We start from the raw sequence: 24,927 nt of genomic DNA, 5'->3' as shown, positions 1-24,927 counted from the left end.
GAACCCCAGACCTGGCGGGGGGACGACGGCGCCCGGCACCGAGGAAGGCACGCCGTGAGGACCAGAGAAGTGAGCACTTGGTACGGCCCACGCCGCGCCCCGCGCTCCCGGAAGTGAGGTGTCTCACCCTCGAAGTTCCGGCTCGCAGGGGGTGGAGGAGTGTTGTTAACCGGGCCGCCTCCGCAGTCGCGGGTTTGAGCGGGCTCGCGGCGGTGGGCTCCTGGTGAGTGCGCCGGGCGGGCCGGGGTGTGGTTGGAGTCGGGACCGGGACCTCCCCCCCGGGTCTCCGGGTCGGGCGCCCCGCCGCCCGCTTTCGGTCTGTCAGCGGGCGGCAGACCGCCGGCGCCGCGCGGCCGCTCTCCGTGGCTGGGCCCGCCGGCGACGCTCGCAGCTCCGGGCGCATCCAGGTGCGCGATCGCGGGGCCGCCCGGGGTCCCCCTCACCCTCGCCACTGCATCCCGTCGGTCGGCCGTTCCTCGGGGACCCCGAGTGGACACTCCCCGAGGGTTGGGGGCACCAGGGTTCCAGACTGACGGACCCGCCCGCTCCCGCAGGGCGCGGGTCGGAGCTGCCCACCCGGCCGAGCTGTCACCGGCCCGGCGGCGCCCCGGCGCCTCGGCCTCTCCCTGCCCCGCGCACGTTCCCGCTGCGGGAGGTGCCTGCCTCCTGCGCCCACCGCTCACCCTCACTCAGGGGCAGCGGTGGCAGTTCGCCCCGCTCCGGCGATGCTCTGTCCCGCTGCCTCCCCGGGGGCGCGGCGGGGACAGAGCCCGGGTCGGGACGCAGGACTGACCCGGCTGCGGGGCTGGCGGCGGATCGGCTAACCGCTCGGAGTCTCCGTTTTCCGTTTGTGAGATGGGGGCGTCTGTGCTGCTCCCATGTGAGGAGTGTCAGGGCGGCATGAGCTTTCTTTTCTCGCGCCTGGGTGCCGACTGGGCGCCTCGGCGCCGGCGGCCCGCGCCGTATGGCACCGCACAGTGACTCCTTCCCGCGCAGGGCGCCGGCGGGGCGATGTTCCGCACCGCGGTGATGATGGCGGCCAGCCTGGCGCTGACCGGGGCCGTGGTGGCTCACGCCTACTACCTCAAGCACCAGTTCTACCCCACGGTGGTGTACCTGACCAAGTCCAGCCCCAGCATGGCGGTGAGTGGAGGGCTGGGGGGACGGGCGGCGGGGGGGGGGGCTGCGGGGCGGGGCTGGAGCGGGGAGAGGGGGGAGCCGCCAGCTGCCGGACTTGACTGCATTGCGAGGGGGCGTGGGCGCCCCTGAGTGCTGAGCGTCGGGCGGAGCGAAGCCCAAACCCTCGCCTCTCTGCTCCCAGGTCCTGTACATCCAGGCCTTCGTTCTTGTCTTCCTTTTGGGCAAGGTGATGGGCAAGGTGTTCTTCGGGCAGCTGAGGGCGGCGGAGATGGAGGTAAGACGGTGTGGCCCCGAGGTGAGGGCCGGGGAGCTGGGCAGGAAGCCTGTCCGCTGGACATCGTGCCCTGCCCCCCCCCCCCCCAGCACCTTCTGGAACGTTCCTGGTATGCGGTCACCGAGACTTGTCTGGCCTTCACCGTCTTCCGGGACGACTTCAGCCCGCGCTTCGTGGCGCTCTTCACCCTCCTCCTCTTCCTCAAGTGTTTCCACTGGCTGGCCGAGGACCGCGTGGACTTTGTGAGTAGGGCCGGGGTTCTCTGGAGCAGAGAGCGGCCAGTGGGCAGGCTTGTGGACGGAGGGGGGCTGGGTTGGGGGTGTGGGGTGAGTCCCAGCCGCCCTGACGGGACCCCTCTCTGCTCTGCCTCAGATGGAACGCAGCCCCAACATCTCCTGGCTCTTTCACTGCCGCATTGTCTGTGAGTGAGACCCGGGGAGGGGAGCGGGGGTTCGAGGCACCGGGACCTGTACGCTAGAGCACAGGCTGCCCCCTCAGCCCCAGCTGTACAGGAAAGATAATTTAGGAAATTAATTTGCATCATCTCTGCCCTGTTCCGCTCCAGAGCTTCTCAGCTGCCTGGCCCCTTAGCTCTTTGCCTCCTCACCTGGAGCTTGGGCTGCCCCAGTGCCCCACTAGGCAGGATTGGCGTTCCCAGGGGGCCAGGTTCAGTGGTCTGTGCCCACCTGACTAGAGGTTGGGGCCATCCATCGTGGGCCTGAGGGTGGGAGCTGCCTTAGAGCATGAAATGGCTGCCAGGCCCTGGGCTGACCCCCCCAACCCCCATGTGGGGGTCCCCACAGCCCTTATGTTCCTCCTGGGTATCCTGGACTTCCTCTTCGTCAGCCATGCCTATCACAGCATCCTGACCCGTGGGGCCTCTGTGCAGCTGGTGTTTGGCTTTGAGGTAAACTGGCTCGGGAAGTTGGGAGGACAAGCCTGAGGTGGCACTGCATGTGCCTTGATAACCCAGCAAACTTCATGAGCACCTGCCCTGCGGCCAGCCCCATGCGGCCACCAAGGAGCAGCCTGCGTGGGTCCTAGCTCTGCACACCCTCCCAGGAGAGGGGAAGGCACAGAAAGAGGCGCGTGTGGAGGAGGGGCCGACCTGGCGCTCAGGGAAGGCTTCCTGGGAGTTGATGCCAGAAGAGCTGGCTGTTGATGGACAGAGGAGTCAGCTTGACGGGCAGCTGGGGAGGCGTGTCGCTGGCAGAGGAAGAGTGTCCATTGACCACAGCTCCCTTTGCCGAATGCTGACTGTATGCCGGGCCTGTGCTGGGCACTTGACCTGCCTCTCTTGTAATTAGCGAAGCAGCATTGTTATGAAGGAACAGTTAATTCCGGCATTTTACAGACAAGCAAACTAGTTCAGAGAGGTCTATGGGTTGCCAAAAGTCAGACCAGCTAGTGAGCGGAGGGGCTAGGAAGACCCCGGCGTGTCCAAGCCTGTGCTTGTACTATTGGACCTGCTGTGCAGAGGCCTGGGGTAGCAGTGTGGCTGGAGCACGCAGGGGCTGCTTGCTTATGCCTTCTCCCCCTCTCCCCTCCCTCCAGTACGCCATCCTGATGACTATGGTGCTCACCATCTTCATCAAATACGTGCTGCACTCCGTGGACCTTCAGAGCGAAAACCCCTGGGACAATAAGGCCGTGTACATGCTCTACACAGAGCTGTTTACAGGTGAGAGGAGCCTGGGCCTCCCCTGACCTGGCCTAGTTTCTCCAGCTCTGCCTCCCAGGTCCTGTGACCTGCTCTCTGCACACTTTTCCCCGCAGGCTTCATCAAGGTTCTGCTCTATCTGGCTTTCATGACCATCATGATCAAGGTGCACACCTTCCCTCTGTTTGCCATCCGGCCTATGTACCTGGCCATGAGGTGAGCCCAGCTGGGCCGGGCCCTGCCACACCCCTAACCCCTATTTGATCCCACCCCTTCCTCTCCCAACTTCCACTGAACCTGTCCTTTCAGGCAGTTCAAGAAAGCTGTGACAGACGCCATCATGTCTCGCCGAGCTATCCGCAACATGAACACGCTGTAAGTGGGCCTGGCCTAGGTGCTCTCCTAAGCTCTGCCCCAGCTCTGGGCCTCCAGCCTCCAGCTCTGGTCCTGACATGTCCTTGGCCTGTTCTAACCAGGTACCCAGATGCCACCCCAGAGGAACTCCAGGCAATGGACAATGTATGCATCATCTGTCGAGAAGAGATGGTGACTGGTGCCAAGAAACTGCCCTGCAACCACATTTTCCATACCAGGTGGGAGGAGCCCTGGGGAGTCTGCGCATCAGGGGACAGGCTCTGGGGGGCAGGTCCCTAGGGACCTGCTAATCATTGCCTGGTCTTAACCCCCAGCTGCCTGCGCTCCTGGTTCCAGCGGCAGCAGACCTGCCCTACTTGCCGTATGGATGTCCTTCGTGCATCGCTGCCAACCCAATCACCACCACCCCCTGAACCTGCGGATCAGGGACCACCACCTGCCCCCCATCCCCCACCACTCCTGCCCCAGCCCCCCAACTGTGAGTGACCCCTCATTTGGCCATTTGACACTTGTCTAGTACTTGCCTTGGGCTGGGTATGGGAAATCAGAGTCCCTGCCCACTAGAAGCTCAGTCTGGGTGTGGTGATGGGGAGGTCATGGGAGGAGACATAGATGGTTGCAGTCATGTGTAGTCGGTGCTGAGCTCAGAGAGGACCTGTGGGAGCAGAGGACATAGCTCCCAACAAGCAGCGCCTTGCGTGTGATTTGGACTTTTTCTCATTACCTCCTGTCCTCTCTCTGCAGTCCCCCAGGGCCTCCTACCTCCCTTTCCACCAGGCATGTTCCCTCTGTGGCCCCCCATGGGCCCCTTTCCACCCGTTCCACCTCCTCCCAGCTCAGGAGAGGCTGCGGCCCCTCCATCCACCAGCGCAGGTGAGCCCTTCGGGTACTGCAACAACCAGGGGGGCGGGAGTAGTGGAAGCAGAGGCCCCTCGACACTCACCAACTTCCTGTTCTTGCTCTTTAGCAGCCCTTTCTCGGCCCAGTGGAGCAGCCACAACCACAGCTGCTTCTGCTGCCTCTGCCCCGGCACCTGGCTCTGCCCCCACCGCCGAGGCTGCTCCCACCCCGGGCTTCCCCTTCCCCCCTCCCTGGATGGGCATGCCGCTGCCGCCACCCTTTGGTAAACGGGGACTCTCGGGGTTGTTCTGGTGGGTGGGGGGTGTCAGGCTCAGGCAACCCAGGCTGAGCCTCTCTCTCTCTCCAGCCTTCCCCCCAATGCCTGTGCCCCCTGCCGGCTTTGCTGGGCTGACCCCGGAGGAGCTGCGGGCTCTGGAAGGCCACGAGCGGCAGCACCTGGAGGCTCGGCTGCAGAGCCTGCGCAACATCCACACGCTGCTAGATGCTGCCATGCTGCAGATCAACCAGTACCTCACCGTGCTCGCCTCCTTGGGGTACGTCTGCACAGGGAACCAGGGTGGGCAGCAGAGGCATGGAGCTGCCAGAAGGCTCCCAGGAGTGGTTTTTGCCCTTTTTCTTGTGCCATCCTGAGATGTCTGTTGATTCAGGCCACCTATCTGTAGGCACTCTTGGTGCCTTTTTATCCTCCAATGCAGGCCTGTCTGGATCTCAGTACAGTAGAAGTGTGGATTATTAGAGAGCTGACTTTGAATCTTCTTACTTTATCTTTTTCTCAAGTCAAATTTCTCACAATTCTCAGTGTTTTAGTTCATTACCTGTACCCTCCTGATATGTGGTGACAGTGTGACTGGGAATCAGTGTTCCTGATCTGAGACAGCAAATAAACTGCCGAAACCGGTGTGGCTCAGTGGATAGAGCGTCGGCTTGCGGACTGAAGGGTCCCAGGTTCGATTCCGGTCAAGGGCATGTACCTGGGTTGCAGGCACATCCCAGTAGGGGGTGTACAGGAGGCAGCTGATCGATGTTTCTCTCTCATCGATGTTTCTAACTCTCTATCTCTCTCCTTTTCTCTCTGTAAAAAAATCAATAAAATATATTAAAAAAAAAAAAAAGTTAGTCACTTGGAGGCAGCCTGACTCACGTTCAAATCCTGGTACCAACACTTGGGTGCTCTGTGGCCACCATTACCTTATTTGAATGGAAGAGGATCTCATTCCTGTTCACAGGTCATATGTACAAAGTGCCTGGCGCCCAGCAGTGATAGCACAGGTGTGGAGGGGAGCTGAGACCCGAGTGCTCTGTTGGATTCAGTGGGAGGTGTTAGTTGGTACCTTTTAAGGTACCCGGGGTGGAGACTGCAGTGTAAGTGAACAGGCCTTCAGTCCCTGCCTGCAAGTGGTTTCTGATTACTCTGATGTAGTCACAAGAATTCCTGCATGCGGTCACTCGTGTCTTGTGGTCACTGAGCTGCAGAGACACGTCAGGCTGGACTCTTTTATTGATTTTTATTGATTTCAGAGAGGAAGGAAGAGGGAGAGATAGAAACAGCAATGATGAGAGAGAACCATTGATTGGCTGCCTCTTGCATGCCCCCCCTCCCCCCACTGGAGCCCACAACCCAGGCCTGTGCCCTTGACCAGAATCGAACCCGGGACCCTTTAGTCTGCAGGCCGACCCTCTATCCGCCGAGCCAAACCGGCTAGGACAGTGCTGGACTCTTATTTTTGCAAGGCTTGCCAAGGACGGGATCATCTGCCAGTCATACCAGGTACCAGAGCTGGGCTCACCTCTGTCCCTCCTCTTCCTAGGCCCCCCCGGCCAGCCACCTCAGTCAGCTCCACTGAGGAGACTGCCCCTACAGTTGCTGCTGCCTCCTCCACCAGCATCCCCAGCTCTGAGGCCACCACCCCATCCACAGGAGCTTCCCCACCAGCCCCAGAACCTGAAAAGCCTTCAGGTAATTGTGGGCAGCCTACAGGGGGGTAGGGCAAGGGATTTCTCTGTGTTCCACTTCTGACCGCTCTGTCCCCAGGTCCTGAGTCCGTGGGCACCGAGGAGCTGCCTGAGGACGGGGAGCCTGACGCAGCGGAGCTCCGCCGCCGCCGCCTGCAGAAGCTGGAGTCCCCCGTCGCCCACTGACACCGCTCCAGGCCCGGCCGCTGCTCCCTCTCGAGCAGCCCTTGCTGGAACATGTCCCGCCACCAAGTGCCAGCTCCCTCTCTGTACCAGGGAGAAGTAACCCCACATCTGAGACAAAGGAGGTGGCATCCCCTGGGCCCAGTGGAAAGAGGCCTAAGGCCCAGCTGACTCCAGCCCTTACAGTCCTTGGGCAGCCAAGGGGACCTGGAGTCAGTTCCAGTGTCTCCAGCCCTGCAGCCCTGTGTTCTGTTGGGGCCATGAAGGCAGAACAGCACAGCCTCTAAGAAGCCCTCTGACCCCCTCCCCGTTTCTGGGAGGAGGGGCAGCCCTCTGAGCCCACTCGGCGTGTGCGGAGTCACTGCAGTGCCGGACAGTATTAGCTCCCGTTCCTAACTGTGGACTCGAGGGTCTGGGGGCAGGCCGGGAACTTGCTCCCTGGCCCACCAAGACTGGTACCGGTGTCCATTTTTTACCCTCAATTCCCTGGAAGCCCTTTGTGGTGGTGGCTGTGTCCCTTACGCCCTGTGACATTTCCATGTCTTACTGGCAACCACACAACTCAGGGAAAGGAGTGCCTGGGGGCAGAGCAGCAGGAGGGCAGCACCGAGGGACACTGCCTACAAGGCCCCTCTCCCTGTAGCTTGTCTAAAGTGAGACTGTCCCTGCTCTCACCCAGCAGCCACTGCCCAGCCTCACTCCAGGCTGAGGGCCCGTGCGTCTGCTCCGGAACCACTGCGGAAGGCCACTTCTCAACTCACAGAACTTGTCTTAAGTTTAAAGAATTGGAGTAACTTCCTTGTATTTTCTTTGGCTTAAAATCTGTCTTTGGATTTGAGTGCTTGACCCCAGGGAAGAGGAGCAGGAGCCCAGACTCCTGGTCTTTCCCGTCAGAAAAGGCTCTGGGCAGGTAGGGAACACGGGAGCCACGGCCTGCCTGCCCGTCTTTCCCCCTTGGTTTTGTGTTAAGTGAGTTGCTGGAGAGTTTCAGATGATTATTTAATTTGTAAATATTGTACAAATTTTAATAGCTTGAATTGTATATACAGCCAAATAAAAGCTTGCATTAACAATTGGTAGAGCTGCTGTCCGCATCAGTGAGCTGGGCTTCATTTTCTTGCTCAGGCTGTAGACCTGAGAGTGGCCTGGAATCTTCTGGGATGAGGGTTTATATAACCTAGCACTGTCCTTGGGCACATTGTTATTAAACTATTAGGAAGATATACCCATATTACATAGGAAAAAACACCTCTAAAAAGATTACCCTGCTTTAGCCCAGAGGGAGCTAGGCTCTGAACCCTGACTTAGCTAGTCTGATACTGGGGTGGGGATGGGCTTTTGGCCCTCATGACAGGACACGTGTGAAGGTTCATTGGGTGGGGATGGCAGGGGCAAAAGGCCAGCATCTTCGTGCCTGCAAACCCCGTCCAGCCTTGATACCAGGTCATCAAGCTGGGAAGCATGCCATGTGCTGGGCTAAGAGCTCGCAAGCACCCCCTTGTGGGCAGATCAGCTACAGGGAATCACTAATTACTGGAGCTGGAAACCCAACCAGGCCTAACTCTGGAATAGAGCAGAAGTGAGTGAGCCTTCTGCCTCACCATAGGTAGAAAAGATGAGCTCAGGGGCTGACAAGGGCAGGCTGTGCCCCATGCCCAGCACTGCACATGGAATTGAAGGCTTCCAGGACCCATGTCATTCATCTGTGTTCTCCGTAGCCTCCACAAGCCAGGTCTGGCTAGAGGAAGAGCTTGGGAATGTTTGCAGCAGGAAGTCTTAAGGACCAAGGAAGGAAAGTTCCCAATGGTTCTGTCCTGTGCTACGCTCCCCGAAACACCAGAGGGGCAGTCAACAACCTCCAGAATTTGAATAACTGACCCCAGTAGCTCCAATGAAGAAAAAGCAGGAATAAACCAAAATCAGGGGCAGGGGGGACAGCAACTAATGCCCCCGACTAGCTCAGCTGTTTCTAGTGGGTCTCCAATGTAAGATAGCCCTCCCTCAGTCTGGCATCTGTGCAGATGGTCCTGTTTCCCGCTTTATGCAAGCAAGGTCTGCTCCAAAGCCCTTTAGCCCTCACTCTACCTTGCCCAAGCCCTCAGCCCTAGTCTGTACCCCAATCCTAGTTGCTTTAACACCTGCATCCCTCCTGAGGTCCCCTGGACTCCAGTCTGTGGGGGATGCTGTCATGCAGGCTGCTCAGCTAGGCCTCAGAAGCCCTTCTCTAAGAGCCAGGTTTTTAGCTGCTGGTCAAAGTAGCCCTTGATCCGCAGGGTACCTGTCACCTCATTGACCTGGGTGATAGGTGTCTTCCCCAGCAGCGGGCTCAGAAAGTCTTCCACATCCTTCTGCAGGGCCTGGGGGAAGATGACAAATCAGGCCTGGTCAGGAGACCCGTCACCTCTAGAGGACTCCCATCCCTTCAGCCCTGAAAAGGCCACACTCAGACCCTGACCCACCCACACACTTACCCAAATGTCTCCCTCAACCTTCCGGATCACAGTCATCTGACGGTTGCCATGTGTGATGTCTTTATAGACAGGGATGTTGTGCATCCGAGAGCGCCGCACAAAGTAAGGCAGGTTGGGTGGAGGATCTGGGGCAGGGAGGGATGGTGATAAGCCAAGTCTTCCCAGGCTTCATCCCACCTCAGCCAAGGCCTTTCTCCTCAGTCTGCAGAAGTCTACGGCAAAGCCACCTCCAGACTTCAGGTCAGGAGACCTGCTCCGTCCCTAAGTTTAGAGCCAGGACTCTAGTAGCCCAAGGCCCAGACAGGGCCTGGCACCGGAAGGTGCTCAAGAAGAAATTAAGTGAGGGCCATTCCTCCCTGGATATTCAGGTCCCCCTGTGGGACCAATCCTTGCCCTTCTCCTTGGGGTCAGGGAGACTAATATGAATCTCTGGCACAAAGGCATGGAGATTTACAAGTACTGAACACCACCACATGCTGGGCTCTGCACTAAGTGCTTTATGGTGCCGGGCAGATTATCTCCATTTTGCTGAGACTGAGGTTGGGAGAAGCTGACCCAGAACTGCCCAACTCCCAAGCTGAGTTCTCAATTATGGTACATGGACTCCTGCGGGTGGGGGTGGAGGTGGGGAGAGAAGGAGTCCAAGCTCTTGGGTCTTCTCTCTATGCTTCTTTTCCTGCATGGGAAGACCTTATCCCAGTAGTGTGGATGGATGGTTATTTGTGAAACAGGGCTCCATTCCTGGGCCCTTCCTTGAACATGAAACAGGTACTAGTCCTCAAAACAAGTCCTGAAACCACTGAGTTCGGTGGCAGCTGGAGCAGGCCAACCACCAAGGAGGGGTACTTCCCTGTCACCTTCAAGCCATCCCCATGATCTAGCTCACCTCTGGGGGGCTGCCAGCCACTAGGAGTAGGATAATGTTCATGCTTCGGGGGCTCCGGAACGCTGGTGGGGGGTAACAGGCGTTCCACAAACTGGTATTCATCCACAGACTCCACGAAGCGGGGGTAACTGGGAGGCCCCTGGGTCTGGCTCTGAGGCAAAAACAAAAAGCAACCATCAGCGTACTCACCACCCACCCACTCACCACAATAGAACCTCAGTAAGTAGTGAAAGGAAACATTACAGGTAGAGAGAACAGTATAAATGAATGTCTGAAGATAGGAAAGTACCAGACTTCAGTTTGTCAGGATGCAGATGGGACTGGAAAAGAAGTTCACGCATTCTGAAGGCCTGCCTCTCAGTCCCTCCTGGGACCCAAATAACAAGACAACTGGAAAGGAGAAACCAAGATGGCGGCATAGGTAAACAGCGGAGTTTCCTGCCTCGAACAACCACTTCAAAAATACAACTAAAAGACGGAACGGACATCATCTAGAACCATATAAAGGCTGGCTGAGTGGAAATTCCACAACTAGGAGGAAAGAGAAAAGCATACCGAGACTCAGAGGAGGCGCAGTGCGGAAGTAAAATACTAAGGTGCGGAGGTGCATGCGGAGCGGGCTGGCGGCTGAGGGTGCGGTTGTCATTTTCAATCGGGAGTGAGTCTCAGGCTCTGAGCTCCAGTTCTGGGCGAGTCTCTGGGGACCCAGACTCATACGGGAGAAGCGGGACTGGCTGGCATCAGTCGGAACTCGAGGGCAGCTTTCTCTCGGAGGGGCTTGCAGTGATTACCAGGACACTGAGAAGCGGAGCCTCTGAGAGCAGCCATAACTGCTAGCCCTGCCCTGTTGATCCGGTGGGACCCACCCTGCCCAAGCCCTGCAGGGAAGCTTTTGCTGGATAGCCTCAGGCAGAGGCTAGATTAGCACCTCCCTAGAGATCCAGGAGCCAGTATATCCAGAGGTCAGAGTGGGACCATCCAGTTTGCAGCTCCGTGGAACCATAAAGGACACACTCAGGGGGCACACTCAGTGAGCACCAAAGCCCCATTGAAGCAAGTCTTGCCCCGGAGGGGTGTCTCCAGCACCGAAGTTCTCCCACTGCAGACACAGCTGATTCTCACAGCCAACTGGCCTGGAGGTCAATTCCTCCCAGTGATACCTACAACAATCAAGGCTTAACTACAACAAGACTGTGCACAAAGCCCATAAGGGAGTGCACCAAGAGTGTCCACCTCAGGTAATTGGGGAGGCTGAACCACTGGGCCCTAGAGGACACTTAGCACAGAAAACCACTGTATCAACACAGGGAAGCATAAAAAATGCGGAGACAAAGAAAAAGGACACAAATGACAGAAATGGAGGAAAGCAAACTACTGGATATAGAGTTCAAAACCACACTTTTAAGGTTTTTCAAGAATTTTCTAGAAACTGCCGATTAACTTAATGAGACCTACAAGAAATCTAATGAGACCCTCGAGGTTGTGATAAAGGACCAACTAGAAATTAAGCATACACTGACTGAAATAAAGAATATTATACTGAATCCCAACAGCAGACTAGAGGATCGTAAGAATCAAGTCAACAATTTGAAATACGAAAAAGCAAAAAACACCCAACCAGAAAAGCAAAATGAAAAAAGAATCCAAAAATACGAAGATAGTGTAAGGAGCCTCTGGGACAGCTTCAAGCATACCAACATCTGAATTATAGGGGTGCCAGAAGAAGAGAGAGAGCAAGATATTGAAAACCTATTTGAAGAAATAATGACAGAAAACTTCCCCTACCTGGTGAAAGAAATAGACTTACAAGTCCAGGAAGCACAGAGAACCCCAAACAAAAGGAATCCAAAGAGGTCCACACCAAGACACATCATAATTAAAATGCCAAGAGCAAAAGACAAAGAGAGAATCTTAAAAGCAGCAAGAGAAAGAAACTCAGTTACCTACAAGGGAGCACCCATATGAATGTCAGCTGATTTCTCAACAGAAACTTTGCAGGCCAGAAGGGAGTGGCAAGAAATATTCAAAGTGTTGAATGTCAAGAGCCTACAACCAAGATTACTTTATGCAGCAAAGCTATCATTCAGAATTGAAGGTCAGATAAAGAGCTTCACAGATAAGAAAAAGCTAAAGGAGTTCATCAACACCAAACCAGTATTATATGAAATGCTGAAAGGTATCCTTTAAGAAGAGGAAGAAGAAAAAGGTAAAGATACAAATTATGAACAAATACACATCTATCAACAAGTGAATCTGAAAATCAAGTGAATAATCTGATGAACAGAATGAACTGGTGATTATAATAGAATCAGGGGCATAGAACGGGAGTGGATTGGCTATTTTGGGGGGGAAAGGGGTGAGGGGGATGCGGGAAGAGACTGGACAAAAATCATGCACCTATGGATGAGGACAGTGGGTGGGGAGTGAGGGAAGAGGGTGGGGTGGGAACTGGGTGGAGGGGAGTTATGGGGGGAAAAAAGAGGAACAACTGTAATAATCTGAACAATAAAGATTTAATTAATAAAAAAAAACCTTCCTTGAAAATCTAAAAAAAAAAAAAAAAGACAACTGGAAATCTGAGCAATGTGGCATAATTCAATATCGAAAGTTTCTTTTATTTATTTATTTTTTAAGTTGACAAACTTTTATTTAAGGAATTTCACGTTCTGAGTTCTTCCACTGCCTTAGTTCCTCCTGAGTTTGAGTCTTAATCATCATATTCCCTTTTTTGCTCAATCCTGATGTCATTTCAGTCAGTCCTATAATCGTTGGGAACTAATTTCTTCAAGCAATTTACTTTAGGGCGGCCGTTAGGGTCTGAGTAAATGGATCTGCCTGGTTTTTTAATTTCAGACACCCTCTAAACATGAGTAAGTTCAAATCTTCACTCCTAAGCTATCACTCCCTAGAATAGTACAGATCTTCAGGATATACAAAAATACCTAAAGAGTAAGACATAAATCCAGATATTGTGTTCTCCAAGATAAAACCCTAATAATAAAAAAAAAAAAAGAACTTATAGTGTTATCAACAGCAAAATTAGGGGAGGGTGGGGGTAAAGGGAAGAGATCAACTAAAGGACTTGTATGCATGCATATAAGCCAAACCAATGGACACAGACAACAGGGGGATGAGAGCATGAGTGGGGGTGGGGGAGGTTGGGGGTTAATGGGGGGATGAGGACACATTTGTAATACCCTAACCAATAAAGAAATTAAAGATAAAAACAAACAAACAAACAAACAAAAAGCAGCAAAATTAAAATACTAAAGCAGTATGGTTAATATTTCCTTTATATTCTATGCTTTTTAAATTATTAATCCTACAGTCCTGGACCCAGTGTTTTAGGTATCATGTTCCTTCTTATATGTATCAAAACTCATACTGAGCAATGAGTTCTGGGTTGCAAAAGAGGCTTCATTGTTAGCACCTACATGGAAAGTTTCTTTTAAATATTCTACTGAAATATTCTATCTAGTTCTGGGTTAGGCACTTTCAACAACCCTGATAGTTTTCCACTCACACTCACCCCACGTGATCCTCCTCTACCTGGAAGGTTTCGGCCTCATACACGCACGCCCAGGCATCATACTAAGTGCTCTGCAGGTATTGTTTTCATTTAATTCTATAACGCGGCGTATTTTATCACACACTTTTTTAATCCAAGGAAGATCAAGACATTCAGCAATCTACCCTAAGGTCACACTCCAAATTCTGTCCTCCCATCCTGCAGCTTTCAGATCCTTTTTGGACACTTATCCCGACAGATACCCCGGAGTCCTGCCTGACAGGCGCCGGGTGACAATGAGGCCAGGGAAGCAGGGTGCAGCGGCCTGTATGTCATGAGCTCTAGGTTCCCAGTAGTGTCGCCAATGATCGGGTCGCTCTGTGAACCCGTTATTCCCCTTGAGTTAGGCAGCGCGGCCCCGCCCAGTTCCCACTCACCGAGGTTGTCCTCCAATCAGGTTCTAACCCCACCCCCGGAAGCGCGCACCAGGTCCTGTCACCTTCCTTCTCAAGCTTGCATCTCAGCTACAGAAAAGGTCTCCCTCATCAGAAGGGAAAACGACGGCCCCAACGGGAATGCGATTTTCAGGGTTAAAAGGAAGAACAGCGAGCCTCACACCCAGCCCTCTGCCCCCCGCTCCATGCTCAGTCCTCTCACCAGCCGCCGCAGCGCGCCGCCCGGCTGCACGCCGACCCTCCAGCGCCGCAGCAAAGCCGGGAACACGGCCGCGGCCATCTTGAACTCCCCCAGTTTAGCTTCCTGCGCGCGAAACCCGCCTAGCCCCACGCTTCCCGCGCACACCCCGCGAGACCGGAAAAACGCCTACGCGAGCGTCAAGGGGCGGGGTTAAGACGCCGTGGGCGGCATAAGTATCCGAGGTTCTCGTCGGCGCGCAGCAGTGACGTTAGACGCAGCAAGCGCTTAGGACGCGTACGCTCCTCTTCCTTCCTCTTTCTCGACTCCATCTTCGCGGGAGCGGCACAGGCCGCAGATCAGGTAGAGTTGGGGGCACGGCTGAGTCCGGGGGGCTTCCTAGCAGGTTGGCTGCGAGGTCAGAGGGCGCGGGAAGAACAGAGGAGGAGAGGCTGCTGCGTGGGCCGGGTTCTTGTCCCCACCCGACCTCCCTGGCAGGCGGGCAGGCCGGCCGGCCCTGTCTTACCCACGTGAGACCTGCGGTCGCCCCCGGCCCGCCACCGTTCCCCGACGCCCGCCCTTCCAGAATATTCCTTCTCTCACAAGCGTTCCTTTTCCTCAGTCGCCGACATGCAGCTGTTTGTCCGCGCCCAGGAGCTACACACCCTCGAGGTGACCGGCCGGGAGACTGTCTCCCAGATCAAGGTAAGGCTGCGTGGTGCACCGCGGGCGCCGTATTCGTGAGCTCTTTAACCTCGCTCCCTGCGGGGACGCTCATGAGCCTCGTTTTTGCTTGTAGGCTCATGTAGCCTCGCTGGAGGGCATCGCTCCCGAAGATCAAGTCGTGCTCCTGGCGGGCACACCCCTGGAGGATGAGGCTACCCTGGGCCAGTGTGGGGTGGAGGCGCTGTCCACTCTGGAAGTAGCCGCCCGCATGCTTGGAGGTGAGCTGGGGAGGGCTGTCCTTTGAACTGCTTGTAAGCACATAATGACATCAGTGTCCTTAATCCGGGGTGGTTCTTCCTGTTTACCTCGGGATTAACTCTTTGTTTGTTTTGGTATCCTCACCCCAGGATATTTTTTCCATTGGTTTTCAGGAGAGTGGGAGGGAGGTGGGGTGGGGGAGAGAGAGAGAAACAATGATGTGAGAAAGAGACATCCATTGGTTGCCTCCCACATCCGCCCCACTGTGCCAGGGATGGAACCTGCAACCCAGGTACATGCTCTTGACCAGGAATTGAACGAGTGACCCTTCTGTGTGCAGGCTTGGCACTAACCACTGAGAATGCCAGCCAGGGCAGAATTAACTCCTTTTTAAAAGTACTTTATTGTTGAAAGTATTACACATGTCTCCTTTCCTCCACATTGATCTCTCCCTGCCTGCTTCCCCCCTCCCCGTCCCAGCACATGTCCCTGACCCCCTACTATCTCTGTCCTTTGGCAGAATTAACTCTTGAGAGGTCCCTGGAAGACTGAACTAGAATGTAGTTCTATTTCAGTCACTTACTAGATCTTTGCCTATTTCCCAGTTTCCTCATTAAAATTAGGAGGTTAGACCAGATCCCCAAGGTGCTGTTCAGTTCTTACTTAAAGTCAAGGGGCTAGGAAATCCTGAAGTGAAACCTAGAACATGCCAGTCTAATTCCTGGTCAGATGTCAAATCTCTGCAATTTTGTTCTCATTTCCTGTTGAGCCCAGCTCACCTTTAAAGGCTTGAGTTGAGGAAGAGAGAATTCTGCTGGGTGGGGCCTTCTTGCTCCTAACCCCTTGCTGTCCTTTTCCACCACAGGTAAAGTCCATGGTTCTCTGGCCCGTGCTGGGAAAGTAAGAGGTCAGACCCCCAAGGTAAGTGCAGTATTAGTGGTGTCCTTTGGACTTAGTTTTTTTGTTTGTTTGTTTGTTTGTTTTTATTATATTTTATTGATTTTTTACAGAGAGGAAGGGAGAGAGATAGAGAGTTAGAAACATCAATGAGAGAGAAACATCGATCAGCTGCCTCCTGCACATCTCCTACTGGGGATGTGCCCGCAACCCAGGCACATGCCCTTGACCGGAATCGAACCTGGGACCTTTCAGTCCGCAGGCCGGCGCTCTATCCACTGAGCCAAACCGGTTTCGGCTGGACTTAGTTTTTTACTCTCACAGATAAGCTAAGACCTTTGGCTTTTGACCAGGGTCTGATCAGCCTTCCCTTTCCCAGGTGGCCAAACAGGAGAAAAAGAAGAAGAAGACTGGTCGGGCCAAGCGACGGATGCAGTACAACCGGCGTTTTGTCAATGTTGTGCCCACCTTTGGCAAGAAGAAGGGCCCCAATGCCAACTCTTAAAGTCCTTTGTAATCTGGTTTTCTCTAATAAAGCCACTTAGCCCAGTCATCTCATTTCATCTTAATTTGCAGGGCCTCAGGGTGAGAGGAGGCTCCTAGGGCTGGTGGTATGTCCACTGGAACAGCGAGGCCTCATTTTGGTTTCTTGATATTGTCAAGTGAGGCAGAGGCCCTTGATGGGTAGAGGAGGTGAGAAGGAGGTGGTAAAGTACAAGAAAAGGCTTCCCAAGAAAACGTGCCAGTCCTTCCTTCAAATGGAGAGTTGGGGAAACTTCTGATCCCAAATAACTTGATAATTCCCCCAAATCCTTCTCTCTTTTTTTTTTTGTTTTTGTTTTTGTTTTGTTCCTATTCTTTTAAACAAGATAGGAATCATTGTTGTGGGTGTTTTATAGAGGCAGCAATGGAAGGGGAGGAGTTCTAGGAGAAAAAATGTCAGGGAATGCCAATCTGGCCTTTTCCTGAACTTGGACCAGCTATGGCCTTAGTGGGGCTCAGTGCAGAAGTTTGGTTTGCCCAGCTTTGGAAAGTATCCTGATTATATTGGCACTGTGGTGACCTTGTTTGTACTTCTGATGGCATGACTGGTCTTGCTAACCTAATCAGAACTCAGGCTGGTCAGTTGATTGTTTCACTGTTCCCAAAAGTTGAGTTCTCTTGAACTGATACAAGGTTTCCTACTAGCAACACATGCATTTATTCTAAGGTTGTTTAACCTGCTGCTTCTTAGAATAGAGCCCATAGGGTAAAGAGAGACCTTGGGCTCTAGACTTAGACTGCCTTGAGTTTCGATCCTTGCTCCATTTATAATCTATATCTATACATATAAAAGCCTAAGTGACCTTTATGATGGAATGATTGGAACAACTGGTTGCTATGATGTGCACTGACCACCAGGGGCAGACACTCAATGAAGGAGCTTACCCCAGCCCACAGGCCCCCACTGGCAATGGGGCCTGCTGGCCAAACCCCAGGTCCCTCCCCCTGGCTGGCAGGCCCCCATCACCAGAGCGTGGCCGGGCACCTGGGCTGGAACAGGGAACTGAGGGTGGGTGGCAGCAGACAGGGCCCCTTTCCCAGGGGGGCCAAGGGCCAGCTCCCTCCTCAGAGCCAGGAGCCAACTTCCTGGGTCCCTCCCCCTGGCTGGCAGGTCCCGATCACCTGATTGTGGCTGGGCCCTGGGCTGGAATGGGGAACCTGGGGTGGGTGGCAAGAGAATGGGGAGGCAGGAAACCTAGGGGCCCTACCTGTGCATGAATTTCATGCACGTGACCTCTAGTTATTCAATATCTCTGGCCAAGTAGCTCAGAGCATTGTCCCAATAAGCCAAGGTTGCAGGTTTGATCCCTGGTCAGGACACATAGAAGAAAGTGAGGAAACTAAAGTGTTCATAAAGTAAGTGTAATGAAGGGGGTTGGGTAAACACACTATCCTTGTTAATCAGATGGTAAGATGGTGAAAGTTCTAACGGAAAGAACCGCAGTCAGACATGGAGTGGAGTTTAGGTCCAAATACAGTGGAGAGTCATCAAGGGCAGGGCTGGGTTCTCAGCAAGGGCCTGATGTGAACGGACTTGTGACCTAACATTTAAACTGGCTGATTTTCTGGAGGGCCGGCAAGAAAGTTAAGGGGGTGTCATCCAGTTGATTGGCAAGGAACTTAGAGCACCAGTGGTGGTGGAGATGTAAAAAAATGAACAGGCTTGACTGTCTCACTGCTTCACTCATCAACTCACTTTAAACAGACTTGCAGGTCATCAAACCCATCTCGATCTTGGTAGAGAAACGTGATTGATATTGAAATAAGTACAAGGTATTTTGAAGGCAGAGCTGACTGTAGCTGGGATTGGATGTGTAAGATGAGGGACTAAAGAACCAGAGCTTACTATCAGGGGTGCCCTGGACCAACTCCCCACTCTACCACAACCTGTAAGCTCGTTTATGATGGGGCCGCATCTCTGCTCACCGTGGTCCACTTTAACGTGGATGAACGATGGGTTTGGAGGAGGAAATCAAACAGGAGCTCAGATGTTTGTTAAATATTGCTTTGTTTTGAAGAGGGAAAATGGCGCCAACACACACCCCGTCTAGGCGAGGTACCCACCTTGGCCTTTCCACTCACTCTCTCCCCTTCGTCCTCTCTATGGCTGTCTAGTATAATGGCTGTCCCTACAGCGCGGGGACCGGCACAGTTAACGGCCCAGAGGAGGTGCGTGGCAAAGACCGACTCCTGCCTCTGCGCTCCGCAGCGCCAAGCGGCCGCGCTGGGGCTGGTACCGCGCTCCCACCTCACCACCGCCTCCTGCGCCGGCCCAGCCGCGACGCGAGGGCGGGGTTTGGATTCCGAGTGTGGGCGGAAGTTGCCGAGAGTCTTCGGGGAGCTTTCACTAGGCGCTCGGTGGGCCCCACCGAGAGGCGGAAGTCACCGAGGAGCGCCGGAGGTTGCCGAGCTGCGGCCTCTGCGTTCGCGGGCGGCCGGCGGCGCCAGTTGCCATGGAGCCGGCCGGGCCCTGCGGTTTCTGCCCGGCCGCCGAGGCCCAGCCGGCGCGCTACGTCTGCCCCCGCTGTAACGTGCCCTACTGCTCGCTGCGCTGCTACCGGGCGCATGGCACCTGCGCCGAAGACTTCTACCGGGACCAGGTGCTGGGAGAGCTCCGCGGCCGCAGCGCCTCTCCCAGCCGCCTAGCCAGCGCCCTCCGCCGGCTGCGCCAGCAACGCGAGACCGAGGACGAGCCGCAGGACGCAGGCCTTAGCCCGGGCCCGGCGCCCGGCGGCCTCTCGGGGCTCTGGGAGCGGCTATCCCCGGCCGAGAAGGCGGCCTTCGAGCAGCTGCTGAACCGCGGCGAGGCCGGGCGGCTGCTGCCCCCGTGGCGGCCGTGGTGGTGGGGGAGCGGGGCCGGGCCACGGCTTCTGGAGGAGCTGGATGATCCGGCGGGCGGGGAGGCCGCGGAGCTGGAGCCCGACCCTGCGAAGGCGCCGCCGGAACCCGCGAGGGATGCGGCCGCCGCGGAGACGGCTCTCGGAGACGCCCCGGGGGCCCGCACGCCCGCTGTGCCCGCCCGGATCCCCACGCTGGCCAGCCTGAGCCGCGGCAGGGTCTCGCCGCTCGTACGCTTCCAGCTGCCCAACGTGCTGTTCGCCTATGCGCACACCCTTGTCCTGTATCATGGCGGCGACGACGCGCTGCTCACCGACTTCTGCGCCACGCTGCTCGGCGTTTCGGGAGCCCTGGGTGCCCAGCAGGCCTTTGCCTCTGCCGAAGAAGCCCTGCAGGCCGCCGCTCACGTGCTTGAAGCGGGCGAGCATCCCCCGGGGCCCCTGGGCACACGGGGTGCCATGCGCGAGGCCGCCCGCATCCTGCTGGGCGAGGGCCCTGCCAACCAGAAGGGCTACACGCTGGCAGCCCTGGGGCACTTGGTGCAGACTCTGGGCCGGGCCCGGAAACGGGCCGAGGCTACTGAGGTGCGAGATCGCCTCTACCGGGCCCGAAAGAAGTGCCAGTTCCTGATGGCTTGGACCAACGAGAATGAGGTGGCCCTCCCAGCCCTGGCTCTGGACTGTGCCAGGGCCCACCGAGCTCACGCTGTAGCGGCGGAAGAGGTGGCAGCCCTCACTGGGGAGCTGGAGCGGCTTTGGGGAGGTCCCCTACCACCTGCCCCGAGGACGCTCATTGAGGAACTCCCTGGCTGAACTGTGGGCTCCTTGTCATCAATAAACCTGTGAATGGTCTGACCTTGTTGGGAGTGCCCATTTCTGAGAGACGGCTGTTGTGCCCACCCACCCGCAGATTCTTGGGCCCGCAAACCTCTCAACCTCTCCCTAATCAGGGCTGACCCAGCCAAGATTGAAACACCCCTGTCCCAGAAAGGGAGAGAAGAGGTACCAAGGGTTCCAGATGTTTATCTAAGAAGGAAGAGCAGCCTCCACTCCGTTTTGGGTACTGCCTTCATGTTCTCCTTGCTCTGAGGCTGTCATCCCTGCCTGTTGGCACTCGGCGGGACTGAGTGCGGGCTTTTGAGTCCTAGAGTCCCAGACGGTGCAGGCTCCTGCTGCAGGGTGTGCTGGCAGATGGGTGGGTGCGGGCTTCGACCTTGGGTGGGTGGAGCCACTTCAGTAGATGTAAGGCACAATTCGGTAGGGCACACGCCGGCAGTATTCATGCCAGGCCAGGCCGTACTTTTGCAGGCACTGCTGCTCGTCCCGGGCCTCACGGTGCACCAGCAGCGCAGTGAAGTAGAGGAGGTAGAAGTAAGGCAGCAGGTGGGACACCCCTGTGGGCAGGGCACTCTGTGACCACTCAGCCAGACCCCCAGTTCACAAAGGTTTCCATACCTAACAGCTCGTGGGCATCAGGGCTCAATAGTGAAAGGTCCCGGGTCTGCAGCAAGGTGTCAACAGTCTGTCTATTCCAGTCACATCCTGAGTCCATCTCCAGCCCCCTGACTACTCCCCCCACTAAGGCGCACCCCTATTCATTCTACACCCAGACTGGGTATCCTGTGGTTTCTAATCCATCTGCCCCCACACACATGCAGTACCTACCCAACCTACTCACCACAGGGCAAGGACCAGGCCAGAGCCATAATGAGGTCTCCCAGATAGTTGGGATGGCGGACCATACCCCACCACCCAGACACTAGCAGCTGCTTCCCCGTGGCTGTAGCGATGGTCTCAAGGCCTGGGGGAAGACGGGTAGTGGGATGGGTGACCCCCAGGAAGCCCAGCTGCCCCACCTCACTCATGGCAACCTAGAAACAGCTCACCGGCCACTCTGGGGTCAGAAGGGTTCTTTCGGAAGGTGTTTTTCTGGGAGTTGGCTCCACGGAAGATGTAGTAACCAACAGCTGCGGGAAAGCATGAGCAGGCAGTCAGGGTTGAGGGCCACAGGCTTCTGCCTGACCCTGATCATCCCCACACACAGCCTAAACCCAGTCTGCCTGGACCCCGGGACCCAGCCCCCGGCTTTAGAGAAGAGCGTGATGCTTAGCACCTACCTAGTGGGTGCTGAATAAACAATGAAAGACCAGCTGGCATGGCTCAGTGGTTGATCGTCAACCTATGAACCAGGAGGTCACAGTTCCATTCCTGGTCAGGGCACATGCACACAGATTGTGGACTCTATCCCCAGTGTGGCGTGCAGGAGGCAGCCAATCAATGATTCTCTCTCATCATTGATGTTTCTATCTATCTCTCCCTCTCCTTGCCTCTCTGAAATCAATAAAAATATATAAAACATAAGAAAGGGGAGGGAGAATGATGCATGCACCCAGGCTGCTTCCCGTTCCTGACTGACCATTGACAAGGCAGATGACTGAGGCTGTGGGTAACTCCAGGGGCTGTGGGTGGTACAGCAGGAACTGGGCCTGCAGGCTGTAGGTGAAGGGTACCCAGGCTAGGTCCCCAAAGGCCAGCATGAAGCCAAACCCGTCGTGTGTGATGTCCATGGTGGTGAGTACAGCTTCCTGCAGGGACAGGACCCAGACGCACTTGTAGTCCCTACAGGGTCCTCAGGCAGTTTCCCCTTCTTCCCCTGAGCAATCCAAGCTCACCTCGTGCCAGAGGGCATCGCCCACATAGAGTAACTGGAAGCCATTGACCAGCCACATGGCCAGGGAGGGACTCCCCCGAAGTTCTGCTTCCTGTACCAGCAGAGCCAGGTTGATGAGGACCTGGGGGTTGGGAGGAGACAGCCCACAGTCTGTCCCTAGCCCATCTCCACTGAGTGGGCAGCACCCGGGTGGGGCAGTGGCCAGCTTCTCCCCATCTAAGTGTCAGCCACTAACTCTCCAGCTCTTTGTCAAATGAACCCAGCCGGTTCCCAGAGAGCCTGCAATGGAGGTGTTTCCAGCTGTTTTCTCTCGCCTTATCCTGTAGTGTTGTTCCCTTTGGGAGAGCAGCATGGGGTGTAGGCGGGTGCTGCAGGCTTGAGAGTTAAAACAGACCTGGTTTTGAATTAGCGTCCCCGCTTGGGCAAGTTGCTTAACCTCTCTAAAGCCCGCCTTCCCCACCCTCATGGTGGCAATGGAAATAATTAGGGACCTGCCCTTAGAATTGCCTGAGGATTCATGGGAGTGACACACAGGAAGTGCTCGACAATGGTGGCTAGCAGTCAGCCTGTAGTGAGCACCCCCATCTGGCAGCAGCAGGCTAGGTGCTGTTACCCCTTCTAATCCTCATAATCATCTAAGGAAGAAGCTCTTTATCCCGTGTCATACATCAGGACACAGTCTGGCACTTGGCATTCCTCCTGGCTCTGAGTGAGGGTTCCAGGGTGACATGAGGAACCTTTGGGAAACCCTGACCACAGTCCAGCACTGACTATCACCAAGAAACACAGTTGGTATGTCAGTCAAAGACACCAGTGATGGACAGGTTGCTAAACTCTGCTCAGATCTAAGTTCTGCACTACTTTGACGAGCAAGCAGCATAGGACCACTCTCCCTTCTTGAAGTAGATTTGTGCACTTGACTGCTTCATTTAAAATTGCACCTCGCCCTGGCTGGGTGGCTCAGGTGGTTGAAGCATCATCCAAAAAGTTTGGATTTTGATTCCCAGTCAGTGCAGTTTCCATCCCTGGTCGGGAGGCAACGGATCAATGTTTCTCTCTCACATCAGTATTTCTCTCTCTAAAAATCAATAGAAACATAGCCCTGGTGAGGATTAAAAAAAATTGCACCTTTTCTTTCCTGACTTGCTTTTCTCCATGGTACGCAGCATCCCTTGACTTGCTATATATACTTTTTTTGTCTGTCTTTCCCATTAGAATGTAGGTTCCATGAGGACAGTTTTTTTTTTTTTTTCCTGTAATTTTCTCATATCCCAGCACCTACAGTATTTCCTAGGACACATATTAGATTCAACAAATATTTGTGGAATGAATGAATGATGTCTGGGCAATACTGCACCTGTCCTGCCCAGGAACTGCTCACCCGCCCCACCCCTCCTGCTGGCGCAAGTCCCACTGGGTCATGCCCAGCATACCCAGCCGATGAGGCCAGGCCGCAGTTCGCAGAAGTATTTGCAGTCAAAGGAACCGAAGCGCGGGTTGAGCTCCCGTCCCAAGAAAAAGTCGTAAACGGGATTGCCTGGAGAACAATGGAGAGTGAGGCTGCAAGCTAGCACCCCTGTCCGCCTCCATCTGTCCCCACTGGAGCCCCTCTCACCTGAGTTCCCTCCAGGTGCCAGGGCGGAGGCAGGGGCCATTAGCGCCTTCAGATAGAGGAGGAGGCTGAAGATGAAGGCCGTGAGGGTGGCCACCCACGCCAAGGGCAGGAGCATTTCCGTGAGCATTCCCAGGGGCAGCCCAGCCGACACCCCCAGGCCCACCAGCAGGGCTGTCAGCACCAGGGCCTGGAAGCCTGAACCCCAGCACAGGGTGAGTCCTGAGGACTAGCCCCCCCCCACCCCCCCCCCCCCCCAAACACTGCTCTAAGCCAAGAGGTCACAGACCTCGACCCAAGCCATTTGGCTGACACCTTAGCTTTTAGGTCACGTCAGCGGCTGCTGTGGCGAGAGCAGCAGCAAATGCGGCAGGAAAGGGTGGAGGGGCGGGGTGTGCAGGAGAGAGGCCCCAGGTCTGTCCTGGCGGCGCAGGCACCAGAGCCCGGGTCGGGTTGATCCCCTAGACCTGCAGCCCCACCCCACCCGCGCCACTCCAGCGAAGGCCCCGCCCCAGGCACCGTTAATGGGGTAGCGCAGGCGACTCTTGTCCTTCAATTCCTGGCCCTCCGCCATCTGCAGGCACAAAGGGGCTCCGATGAGGGCTGAGGGTGCCTTTCTTCTCGCTGAGCCCGACCCTCCGCCCTCCTCCCACGCGCGACCGCGAGGCAGGTCCGAACCTTGCGCGCCGGCAGCAGGTAGAAGGCCGCCTGCAGGCCCAGCCAGGTGAGCCACAGCAGCAGCGCCCCCGGGCTCCACAGCGCCCCGGGCGCCGGCGGGTGGGGGGGCAGGCCCAGGAGGCGCGCCGGCCCGGAGCGCGCCACCAGGAGCAGGTGGAACATGGTGGCGGGGAGCAGCAGCATCAGCGCCGCAGCGCCTGGGGAAGGGGCCGATCGCGTCAGGGGCCCGCTCCCCAACTCTCCCCACCCCGTCAGCATCCCATCGCCGGGGCCCACACCCCGTTCCCAGCCTCAGCACCCTTCCCTAACTTCCGCCTGGTCCCGCCTCCGGACTCCCCCCTCTCCACAGACCCCCCCTCCAGACACTCCCACAACCCCCTGCCCCCCGACACCCCTCAAAGCCCCCCGATTCCGCCCCATCCCGCTCGTAGTTCACTCCTCCAGTTTCCCTTTGAGGACCCTCTGGCTCCAGGTCCCCCCTTCTTTGCCCCATTACCCAAGGGTCCCCCGAATTCCAGCGGGGCCCGGGAGCCCTGAGGGGCCATGGTCTCCGCTCCGCCTGGAGGTGGGGGTTCACAAAAATCCGCCAAGGGAACACCCTCCACCCCAACCCCCAGATGGACTCGGTGACGAATCCGTCCCCTGTGGCCAGCACCTGTCCCGGGCGGCGCTCGGACACAGCGCATGTCCACCCTGAGGTCTTTAAACGGGCCCGCCCCCGGCCCATCCTGAGCCCAGCAGATGAGCCAATCGGCTCTTGGGGGCGAGTCCGACGCAAGCATCTCGGAGGCAGAGTCTCAGCCTCACAACTCCACCCCCTC

General features: G+C 56.0%; 5 protein-coding genes across 8 annotated transcripts; 3 read left to right on the top strand and 2 right to left on the bottom strand.

The window, feature by feature from the left end:
* Window positions 1–142: 142 nt before the first annotated feature.
* On the top strand, window positions 143–7,525 carry SYVN1 (synoviolin 1; the record flags this gene model as incomplete). Of its 2 annotated transcripts, XM_081099812.1 has the most annotated exons (16): window positions 143–223; window positions 997–1,143; window positions 1,322–1,414; window positions 1,504–1,656; window positions 1,787–1,835; window positions 2,218–2,321; window positions 2,969–3,095; window positions 3,191–3,290; window positions 3,384–3,449; window positions 3,551–3,667; window positions 3,764–3,927; window positions 4,194–4,322; window positions 4,417–4,572; window positions 4,657–4,843; window positions 6,119–6,267; window positions 6,343–7,525. In XM_081099812.1, the coding sequence occupies 15 exons, from the start codon at window positions 1,012–1,014 to the stop codon at window positions 6,447–6,449; spliced, it is 1,833 nt and encodes a 610-aa protein (XP_080955938.1). In that variant the 3' UTR covers window positions 6,450–7,525. The 2 variants fall into 2 exon arrangements, with proteins under 2 accessions (XP_080955938.1, XP_080955937.1); XM_081099811.1 differs by lacking the exon at window positions 143–223 and having other exon boundaries at window positions 1,012–1,143; window positions 4,417–4,843.
* Window positions 7,435–14,072, bottom strand: MRPL49 (mitochondrial ribosomal protein L49). The gene is made up of 4 exons (XM_081099814.1): window positions 13,969–14,072; window positions 9,804–9,954; window positions 8,918–9,042; window positions 7,435–8,803 (listed from the first exon to the last, which is right to left on the bottom strand). Exons 1-4 carry the CDS (start codon window positions 14,044–14,046, stop codon window positions 8,657–8,659), a joined length of 501 nt encoding a protein of 166 aa, XP_080955940.1. The 5' UTR covers window positions 14,047–14,072; the 3' UTR covers window positions 7,435–8,656.
* A 95-nt stretch (window positions 14,073–14,167) lies between these two features.
* Window positions 14,168–16,318, top strand: FAU (FAU ubiquitin like and ribosomal protein S30 fusion). 2 transcript variants are annotated; one of them, XM_081099815.1, is made up of 5 exons: window positions 14,168–14,307; window positions 14,567–14,649; window positions 14,744–14,888; window positions 15,734–15,789; window positions 16,145–16,318. In XM_081099815.1, exons 2-5 carry the CDS (start codon window positions 14,575–14,577, stop codon window positions 16,268–16,270), a joined length of 402 nt encoding a protein of 133 aa, XP_080955941.1. In that variant the 5' UTR covers window positions 14,168–14,307; window positions 14,567–14,574; the 3' UTR covers window positions 16,271–16,318. The 2 variants fall into 2 exon arrangements, with proteins under 2 accessions (XP_080955941.1, XP_080955942.1); XM_081099816.1 differs by having other exon boundaries at window positions 14,170–14,307; window positions 15,734–15,823; window positions 16,074–16,318.
* A 2,408-nt stretch (window positions 16,319–18,726) lies between these two features.
* Window positions 18,727–19,997, top strand: ZNHIT2 (zinc finger HIT-type containing 2). The gene has a single exon (XM_081099187.1). The coding sequence runs from the start codon at window positions 18,762–18,764 to the stop codon at window positions 19,956–19,958; it is 1,197 nt and encodes a 398-aa protein (XP_080955313.1). The 5' UTR covers window positions 18,727–18,761; the 3' UTR covers window positions 19,959–19,997.
* Window positions 19,998–20,150: 153 nt separating this feature from the next.
* TM7SF2 (transmembrane 7 superfamily member 2) lies at window positions 20,151–24,927 on the bottom strand. 2 transcript variants are annotated; one of them, XM_081099185.1, is made up of 10 exons: window positions 24,603–24,927; window positions 24,107–24,303; window positions 23,948–24,002; window positions 23,432–23,626; window positions 23,250–23,353; window positions 21,818–21,937; window positions 21,562–21,730; window positions 21,032–21,112; window positions 20,824–20,946; window positions 20,151–20,539 (listed from the first exon to the last, which is right to left on the bottom strand). In XM_081099185.1, exons 1-10 carry the CDS (start codon window positions 24,886–24,888, stop codon window positions 20,379–20,381), a joined length of 1,491 nt encoding a protein of 496 aa, XP_080955311.1. In that variant the 5' UTR covers window positions 24,889–24,927; the 3' UTR covers window positions 20,151–20,378. The 2 variants fall into 2 exon arrangements, with proteins under 2 accessions (XP_080955311.1, XP_080955312.1); XM_081099186.1 differs by having other exon boundaries at window positions 24,762–24,820.

Source organism: Myotis nattereri (assembly GCF_964212035.1).
Source record: "Myotis nattereri genome assembly, chromosome: 9".
Classification (NCBI taxonomy): Eukaryota; Metazoa; Chordata; class Mammalia; order Chiroptera; family Vespertilionidae; genus Myotis; species Myotis nattereri.
Note: the sequence above shows the minus strand (reverse complement) of the source record. Positions and strands in the feature narration are given on the sequence as shown.

What these genes read in the sequence shown, in the direction of transcription:
- ZNHIT2 (XM_081099187.1), top strand. Translation starts at nt 18,762, where the DNA reads ATGGAGCCGGCCGGGCCCTGCGGTTTCTGCCCGGCCGCCGAGGCCCAG.
- FAU (XM_081099815.1), top strand. Translation starts at nt 14,575, where the DNA reads ATGCAGCTGTTTGTCCGCGCCCAGGAGCTACACACCCTCGAGGTGACC. An exon ending in AGACTGTCTCCCAGATCAAG is followed by an intron (nt 14,650 to 14,743) that starts GTAAGGCTGCGT and finishes TTTTGCTTGTAG; the next exon opens with GCTCATGTAGCCTCGCTGGA. An exon ending in TAAGAGGTCAGACCCCCAAG is followed by an intron (nt 15,790 to 16,144) that starts GTAAGTGCAGTA and finishes TCCCTTTCCCAG; the next exon opens with GTGGCCAAACAGGAGAAAAA.
- MRPL49 (XM_081099814.1), bottom strand. Translation starts at nt 14,046, where the DNA reads ATGGCCGCGGCCGTGTTCCCGGCTTTGCTGCGGCGCTGGAGGGTCGGC. An exon ending in TGGCTGGCAGCCCCCCAGAG is followed by an intron (nt 9,043 to 9,803) that starts GTGAGCTAGATC and finishes TCCCTGCCCCAG; the next exon opens with ATCCTCCACCCAACCTGCCT. An exon ending in AGGTTGAGGGAGACATTTGG is followed by an intron (nt 8,804 to 8,917) that starts GTAAGTGTGTGG and finishes ATCTTCCCCCAG; the next exon opens with GCCCTGCAGAAGGATGTGGA.
- TM7SF2 (XM_081099185.1), bottom strand. Translation starts at nt 24,888, where the DNA reads ATGCTTGCGTCGGACTCGCCCCCAAGAGCCGATTGGCTCATCTGCTGG. An exon ending in GGCACCTGGAGGGAACTCAG is followed by an intron (nt 23,354 to 23,431) that starts GTGAGAGGGGCT and finishes ATTGTTCTCCAG; the next exon opens with GCAATCCCGTTTACGACTTT. An exon ending in TTCTGACCCCAGAGTGGCCG is followed by an intron (nt 20,947 to 21,031) that starts GTGAGCTGTTTC and finishes GTCTTCCCCCAG; the next exon opens with GCCTTGAGACCATCGCTACA.